The sequence below is a fragment of the Lathyrus oleraceus genome, chromosome 2 (genome assembly GCF_024323335.1).
Source record: "Lathyrus oleraceus cultivar Zhongwan6 chromosome 2, CAAS_Psat_ZW6_1.0, whole genome shotgun sequence".
Taxonomy (NCBI): Eukaryota; Viridiplantae; Streptophyta; class Magnoliopsida; order Fabales; family Fabaceae; genus Lathyrus; species Lathyrus oleraceus.
This window is the reverse complement of record NC_066580.1, coordinates 420,991,144-421,000,273: the sequence shown is the minus strand read 5'-3', so window position 1 is coordinate 421,000,273 and position 9,130 is coordinate 420,991,144. Positions and strand designations below refer to the sequence as shown.

The following is a 9,130-nucleotide window of genomic DNA, read 5'->3' as shown; positions in this document are numbered from 1 at the left end:
ACTAATCTATATTATTTTCCCACTTTTTCTTAATCAATTAATTAATATATATTTTCTATCTATCAAAAATTGTTATTCATTTTCTATGCTGAATTGTGTCGATTTAAAATGGATGGTTTTTTAATTATTAAAAAAGGAATAAAATTATACACCTGATTTCACTATTTTAAAAAAATAATTTTATTTTCTAAGGAGAAGAATACTAATACTAATCATAAATAAGCAAGGGACTTAGTTTGATTCGTATAAAAACTTTTTATTCAGAATATCAATTAAAATTTTAAAAATTAATATTTATAGATTTATGTGTAAAGTTATTTTATTAAAAAGTAAAAAAAATATTTAAAAAATTATTTTTCATAGTAATAATATATTTTTTATTCTTCTCTTTAATATTATTTTTTATTCCTCAGTATAAGTTACAAGTATAATTATTAAGCAAGTATAATTTTTTAATTACGAATAAATATAAATATAAATATAAATATATAATAATAAAGGGGTGTCTTATACTAAAACGTCTGTATTGTTTCTTTAGTTTTTACTTTGGTAAACAAGTAAGGTTCAATGTTGAAAAAGAAAAATACAACTTTACCAAATTAATCGACTTTTCACGTTCCATCAAAATTAGTCTACCTTTTAGACTTTACAACTTGCCTTAACTGTACGCTCCCTCATCGATTTCATTCTCTGTTTGTATCCGATTTGATTTCTTTCGCCGTTTTTCATCCGCATCCGTTTTGATTCTGTTCGACTCTGTTCTCTACCTTACGCCACCGTTTTGATTAGGTTCTCTGCCATTTTGATTATTTATAGTGTACTCTTGTATAGATTTGTTTATCTAATCTCAAGGGTGGGTTATTGCTTGGTTTATCTAATCTCACTAGTGGAAATGATGAGACTGATGGATGAGGCTTTCTCGTCTATTGAGGGATCCATTTCAGAAGAAGCTCTTGAAAACGTCTGAGCTGCTTTAGGTAAATCTGATATTTGTTTATTTATTTATTTATGAATTTGTACAATTTTATAATGGTTTGATTATGTTTCAGTGCATTATTTGAAATTAGCCTTTTTGTAAACTGCTCAGGAACAGATGAATCTCCCCAGGAACACATGAGGCGCAACTGGTCTATTTGAATAAGGTCTTTTGGGAAATTAGACCAGTTGATAATGTTTCAGTGCATTGTTTGAAATTAGACTTTTGGGAAAAATGGGAGAGATGAATCTCCTTAGGAACACAAACCACCTATTAAGTACATTCGTCTTCATGAGTGTGACAAATTTTCTGTAAGGATATAGATTTTTTTTCTGTATTCTGCATCTTGTCCCTGTTTACTCTTTGTTACTCTATTTGAATATATTTTTATCTTGGATTGGACCATGAATTTTAGATTCTCAAGGGATGAGGTTTAAATTTGCTTCAGTGTGATGATTATAAGTTTTCAGCTTTTGAATGTGTGTTAATCTTGTAATTCTTTTTGTGTGAAAGAGTGTCTTTTATCTTCTTAATTTTTGAGTTAATTTTACCTATTCTTTTTAGTTGTGTAATTTAATTGAATGAATGTAGAGTGCCTTTTTTATCTTATAATAACTAGTTTTGTTTGGAGCTTTCAATGATGGAATTTATTATATATGCTCTTTCTAGTTTTGTTGTCAATTCAATTCCAAACTTTGTGAATTGTTTAAGAGATTGTTATTTGATTATTAAAAGAGATTTAATGAGTGATTGGTAAGTGGTAAGTTGATTATTCAAAGAGATAGTGATGGAACTCTCTGATATGATTTTGCAAACTAATTTTTTGAACATAGACATGATCAAACACATATGAATGGTGGAGTTTGGCTTCAATGTTTAGATATATGAATAGGGTTGAAAATATATTTTTGAATTATGAAGAAAATTATTAGTATTTTATGATATATCAAACACAGGTTAGGTTTTAATGGTTTTACTAACCATGTGATATGTGATTCAAATTATTTTGACTTTTTCTCTAAATTATCCCTTCATACGCGGAAATAGATCCATAAAGAGGATAATAAAAAAAATAAAAATATGGCTCAAATTTTTTTAAAATCAGTTCTCTAGCTACGGTTTCTCAATTGTTGCTCAAAATAAACCGTAGTTTAAGCCTAAACCTTAAAAGCATAAGTAAGTCATAGGCAGCGGTTATGGACCTGTAGCTTAAACTAAACCGTAGTCTAAAGTTACAAGGTAAACCGTGGTCTGTTCACGGAGTTTAGGCAACGGTTGGTATTTGTGTGGGCTAAAGTGCAAAAACCGTGCCTTATTAGAATAGGCAACGACCGTATATTCCACGTCTGAAAAACCGTCCCTGTAAATGTTAGGCAACGGTTTTTTAAGTTTAGGCTGCGAATTTTTGTTGTTGCCTAAACTCATTTTTGTTGTAGTGACTCTTGCAAAAAATTTACTCGAAATCGACTTAAGTCTACTAGCTCCCAGAATGATACTCTAAGTATCCATTATGCAGTGATCTTTACTCAATTCTATTGGTATACTGAGTACTTTCCTATCTTAAGATGAGAAAAATTAAAATTATCTTTAGGCTTCCACACAACTCTATCAAACTATTTATGAAGACATAAACCTCCTTCTTTTCCGCTGGATATGTCGACCCCGACCACAACCACACACACAGTTTAAAACACTTGAAATCCTTAAGAAATCTTTAAAAAAATATTTATCACAATAGCAATCCTCCTCAGAGATCTCACACCCTAAGATAAGTGAAAGATCCAAACAAAAATGGATGATGCAAGAGGTTGAAGATGAAAATATTTTATTTGCGAAACTCAAAACAAGATTCAAAACTCTTTTGAAAATTGAGATGATAAATGCATTATGAATTCAAAATTAAAAGTGGATGTGTATGTTTTTCAACATTGTGAACGGGTTTTGAGAAAAAAATTTAATATATGGGTTGGAGATCTAGCACAACAATGAGATAAAATTGTTGTTTAATTTGAGTTATAAGCAAAGAGTACGAGACAAGTCAAGAGACCAAGAACCAATAAAAATTAACTCTGTGATTTGAGTCATGTTTTTTGTGATTCGAGTCCTTTAGTTTGCATTACATTCATAGAACAAAAATCCAAAAACTACTAGTTGTGAGTGATTTGAGTCAAACATCATGTGATTCAAATCAAATTGGCATAAGAAAATATTGCTTTTCATAAATGTGATTGATTCAAGTTAGGATATTTGTGATTTGAATCATGAAAACACATAAGCAATTTATGACCATTATGTTACCCTGATTCAAAATATGTAATCTTGTAATTTGAATCAAACTTTTAGAACCTTAATTTTTGCAAAACCTGAAGTATTTTTCATAATCCAAACTTTTCATGAATTGAATCGTTATTCCATGTGGTTCTTAGTTCAAAACTTAGATAAGTTGACTAGAAACATATTGCTTAGACTATAATCAAAAAGTAGTATTTATGTATGTGTAAAAAAGGATTGAGAACTCAACCCTAAGATACACAATCATGTGAGGAGATTCAACAACTTTAGAAACAAAACAAAAAGATAAATGACAAGCAACAAAACATAAATCCTTAGTACGTAGGGGTAATTTCAGGCTCGGCATAGATAGGCGGAAATAACAACCGACTTACCTACATTATTATGATATTGCATCTTCAAATGGATCGGGGAGGCCATGACATACAATGTTGCAATGAACGACCTCCCCTCCCGCGGAAGTTGTTGTAAACTTTTTCACAGGGATAACGAGGAAACACACATTCACAGACCTTTCGTCCTTCCTTTCCTCAAAAGAGACTGGAAGCTTGATCATTCCACATGGAAGGGTGTAGGACTCATTGATTGCTAACAGACTCCCACCTTCATATGACTTCAAATCTCGATTGCGTAACTCTAATCTTCTAAAAATTCTAATGTGTAGCAGATCGCATGAGCTCCCATCATCAATGAGGATTCATTATACTTAATGATTCTCTATTGGAGCTGTTACTCCCAGCGAAAAAGTCAAATTAGGAGTTTCATTTACTTTCTCGTAACTTGAAACCCTAAGGTAGTTCTATCATCTTTCTGCCTTTCATTTTCCACCGACGAGTTGGGGGAGTTTTGCAATGGAGGCTCTTTCTCAATGGACGAACGACCATCTTTTGAATCAATGGATAGAAAGGGGAAGGATATTGAGGCTGGGAAATCCATTGTGTTTTCAACATTTAATTAGTCGTCATCTTCTTCTTCAAGTAAGTTCCCTGTAGTAGTTCATGATTTTTAAGTCCGAGAGATTTGACCGTGGATTGTAGGAATCAAAATTTGATTTCCACATACCGTACCATTGTTCCGTGGAGAATCAAAAATGTGTATTAAGATGGGGAAATGAAGTCTTTGTACGGTGAAGTAAGCTTCTGATGAAGAGGGATGGATCTGCAAGATTAACACTTCAACACGCAAGTCAGTCATTGGGTCAAAAATAGTGTTACACTAAATTATGATTAAGACATACCTCGGTCTTGCGTGAGATCCCATATATATGTAGAACGGTTAGAGATTCTCTCGCTTTCCGGCGTGGTATGCGGGTATTGTTGGATGATATCCAAATGTGAATAAACCGTCAGTATGGATTAAGTACGGGTCTTGAGGTAGCGCGTGCGTTGTGCCTTCAATACCTTATGACTTTGGATTAATAATTTGCTCTCTCTATTATTGAGTCTATGACCTACCCGAAAAAATTTCATCCATAAACTAAATCTTCAAAAATGAAGCTAATGACTTAATTGACTTAACCTAGTATTAAGTAAGTCAGGTTGTTGAAATAACCTACTTACAGTATTTCACCACATCAAGTAAATTATATAAGTGTCACTTTCTCACCAATGACATCACAAAATTTTGCTTTAGACTAATTCAAGAGAAGTTGGGCCAATCTGTTAACAAAATTATATTCTTTTCGTCTGTCCTAAAAACTACATAATTAAATGTTCTTTGAGAGCACTTATGAGATGAGTGGCAATGACATATTGAGAAGTTTTCATCACCAATGTAGTGGAGCCTATTTCTAAAGTCAGAAAGACTTATGTAAACTCCACTCGATGATAGAGTGAATATTACTAAACCAGAAAGTGCTACAATGTGTTGCAAATATATTACAACTTCAAAAACATGTAAAAGAAAGAGGAAAACATGCATAAGTTTCTTACACTAGTTTATACTTAACATTGATTATTTGGATTCCAAAATTCCATTTGCCTGCCAAATTGGACCAATATTGATTTAGTTTTCATGTATATTATGATTTGAACCGTTGGAAGAAAATGAGTGGAAATAAGCACCAACTTTCCAACAAATGAGTGCTCTCATGAGATCATCATTCAATCATGAGACATGACATCATTATATATTAATCAGTGATCACTACTATTCATTCATAAAGTGTAAAAAATAAAAAAATCTCAACCAATGATGTCAATGTTCATCATCATGCTCTAGAATCACACTATATATAACCATATGCTAAGGAGCATTTTAAACATAAGCCTCAAGACAAACACAAACACTATCTGAAAAATGTCACATATTCTCAAGGAAACTGCTGCCGCAAAATATTCAAAATTTGAAGTAAATTTCATTAGGAAAAGTGTTGTAAAAGCTCTCAATCCCTCACCAAAGCCATTTTCAGTAATAACTCTTTCAAATCTCGATCTACTTTCGGGTCGATTTCCTGTTACATACTTATATTTCTACAACAAACCAAAACTAGGTAGCTTCGAATCTTTTATCGACACTCTTAAAACCTCTCTAGCACAAACACTCATTCATTACTATCCCTTTTGTGGCCAAATTGTTCAAAATCACAAAACCAATGAACCCGAAATCATTTGTGATAACAATGGTTCATTACTCATTGAAGCTAAAGTAAATATTCCACTAAAGAATCTAGATTTTTATAACCTCAATGAAACTCTTACAGAAAAAATAGTCTCGGTTGAACCAGATTTCCTTTTGCAAATTCAGGTAACAGAATTCACTTGTGGTGGAATTTCAATAGCATTTACTTTTGATCATGCATTAGGTGATGCAACTTCTTTTGGTAAATTCATTTCATCATGGTGTGAAATAGCACAAAGTAAACCATTATCATGCATACCGAATCATACCAGAAACCTTCGTGCGCGTTCGCCTCCAAAATATCAACCTAATCTGGATCAAATTTTCATCAAATGCACCATGGAAGAGATTCAAAACATGTCAATGAATAATAAAATTTCGCTTAAACGTCTTTATCATATCAGCGCGTCGAGTATTAGTACCCTACAGAGACTTTGTTCGGTTAATGGAATTAAGAGAACAAAGATTGAGGCCTTCTCGGCCTATGTATGGAAGATAATGATAAACACAATTGATCAAAAACTTCATAAGAAATGCAAGATGGGTTGGTTAGTAGATGGAAGAGATAGATTGAGTGGAAGCAAAAACATTAAGAATATTTCAATGTCGAATTACATTGGTAATGTTTTGTCTTTGGCTTTTGGTGAAGCAAGAATTCAAGAACTGAAGGAAAATTCATTATCATACATTGGTGAGATAGTTCATGATGCAATTTCAAAGGTTAGTAATGAAGAACATTTTTTGGATTTGATTGATTGGATTGAGTTTCATAGGCCGGGTTTGATGCTTGCGAAGGCGGTGTTAGGACAAGATGATGGACCTGTGTTGGTGGTTTCTTCGGGACAAAGGTTTCCTGTTGCTGAAGTTGATTTTGGATTTGGGAGTCCTTTGTTAGGGACAGTGTATACTTGTATTGAAAGGGTTGGTGTTGGTTATATGAATCAAAGGCAAAGTGGTAAAGGTGATGGTTCTTGGACTGTTTCTGCTATCTTGTGGCCTGAGTTTGTGGATGCTTTGAAGGATGATCCAATTTTTCAGCCCATGAATGCTTCTCATCTTCAACTTTAGTATAGTGTATATTAAGTATGATTACCGAACACTAGACACACATGCGTAGATAATATAAATAATTTAAGAAAATAAAAAGTGATAAATATAATCACATGTGGTAGTATCGTATAAATATCAGATAAAATACCTATATCATTCATTCGAAGCATAATTAAGATGAATATGTGAATACTTAAAATTGTATTTATGTTTATTTCGATGGAGATATATGAACGTATGAATACTTCAAATTGTATTTATGTTTATTTCGATGGAGATATCTTCTATATATTTTCTAAATAGTTAAATTGCTTATCTTTATATTTTAGGGAAGGGAGTTGTTAAGAGAAAAACAAAAATAGAAAGCATAATATTATGGTTGAATTTATGATACATGTGTGACAAATGCATTTACTATTTTGTATTTATTGATTGAACTTTTGGCTTCTTATTATAAGCATGTTTAAATAGAGAGTGTTTCGTTCAGTTTTTAATAACTATTAAAAATTAAGTTTAAATAAGCATGTTTGATGAGACTCTTAGTACTTCAGGCGAGATTATATGTCGAGTCTGACTGACGAGACTGTAAATCCCTAAGGCGAGGCGTTGTACCTTTCATACATAATTTCCATCAAGCCCTCGGATAAGACTTTAAATTAAGTCTCTTATGCCAAACTTCGGTTGTGTCCTTTAGAAAAGACTTTGAGTGGAATCCCATCCGAGAAAATACCAAGTTACTCAAATGGTCATTTAGATAAGCTTTTTTGATGGACTCTCGGTCCCTTAGGTGATATTATATGTTGAGTCATACCAAGGAGACTTTAAGTCCCTCAGACGAGGCGTTGGATATCTCGAATGAGACTTCTATGAAGCTCTCAGACAAGACTTTAAGTAAAGTATCTTAGCCCATACTTCGGTTGCGCCCCTTGGATGAGACTTTTAGTGGGCTCTCGCCTGAGGAAAATCCAAGTTACTCGGGCAGTCGTTTAGATAAGCATGTTTGATAGGACTCTCAGACCCTCAGGCGAGATTATATGTTGAGCCTGAGTGACGAGACTCTAAGTCCCTCAGACAAGGCATTGGACCTCTCAGGCAGGACTTCTATCAAACCCTCATACAAGACTTTAAGTTAAGTATCTTAGACTTGACTTCATTCGCGTCTCTTGGGAGGAACTTTAAATGTGGTTGTCCCTGATGAATGTATGGTCATATTGCCTTTTAGGGCAGAAAGGATCTTCCTACAGAAATCCAGTGTATCTGTATTTCCTGGAGAGGCGGAAAGAATCTTACCGTGAAAGTCTACCATAATTTTATTGCCTGGAAGGCAACAAGGATCTTACAATGATCTCTCTTTAGAAGTTCAACGTACATGATATTGCAATTAACAATGTTCTCCATGTTCATAAATATCCATGAGATTCTTCATGGGATAGGAGGGTGATATGCCCTCCTCACGAATCGCAACAGATTCACTATAATAATACTTTAAACAGATAGAATTACATGTTATGGGTATGAGTCGTCCATCCAACTCTTGAAGCTTGTACACTCCGTTTTGAATCTTCTAGAATATACAATATTGTCCTTCCCATTTAGGTTATAACTTTCCTTGTTGGGCAGGTAGACTACTTGTCTCAGTACCACATCGCCTTCTTGCATTTCCCTCGACATCAGCTTAGAGTTGTATCTTCTACCTACTCTATGATGTACGGAAAATTCTTGGATGTGGGCTACGTCTCTTAATTCATCGACCAAATCTATGGCACGTTTTAATCCCTCATTATGCACCTTCTAGTTGAATCGGGAGTGTCGTCACGAGAACGTGTCGATCTATATGGGAAGCATAAATCCACCCCATATATCATGGTGAAAGGAGCCTCTTTGGTAGTTGAGTCGGGCGTGGTATGGTACGACCATAATATTTCATGAAGTAATTCAGTCCATAACCCCTTGGCATCGTAGAGCTTTTTCTTTAGTCCTTTTAGGAACACCTTGTTTGTTGACTCCACCTTCCCATTGGCTTGTGGGTGGACAACAGAGACAAACTTCGTTTGAACTCCCAACTTATGGCAAAAGTTAGTGACTGTAGCACTAGTAAATTGGGTTCCATTATCGGAGATGATGACATTGGGAAAACTGAATCTACACATTATCTTTCTGCCACTAAAACCAGCGAACCCTCTCTGTTGTGAT

The 9,130-nt window shown here is 33.8% G+C and overlaps 1 protein-coding gene and 1 long non-coding RNA gene across 2 annotated transcripts; both read left to right on the top strand.

Annotated features, from left to right (window-relative positions):
- Nucleotides 1-543: 543 nt before the first annotated feature.
- Nucleotides 544-1,614, top strand: LOC127121493 (uncharacterized). The gene is made up of 2 exons (XR_007803467.1): nucleotides 544-977; nucleotides 1,088-1,614. It is a non-coding gene; the product is annotated as an uncharacterized LOC127121493 (long non-coding RNA).
- A 3,922-nt stretch (nucleotides 1,615-5,536) lies between these two features.
- On the top strand, nucleotides 5,537-7,197 carry LOC127119885 (coniferyl alcohol acyltransferase). Its single transcript, XM_051050245.1, has one exon. It carries the CDS (start codon nucleotides 5,567-5,569, stop codon nucleotides 6,953-6,955), a length of 1,389 nt encoding a protein of 462 aa, XP_050906202.1. The 5' UTR covers nucleotides 5,537-5,566; the 3' UTR covers nucleotides 6,956-7,197.
- Nucleotides 7,198-9,130: the final 1,933 nt, after the last annotated feature.

What these genes read in the sequence shown, in the direction of transcription:
- LOC127119885 (XM_051050245.1), top strand. Translation starts at nt 5,567, where the DNA reads ATGTCACATATTCTCAAGGAAACTGCTGCCGCAAAATATTCAAAATTT.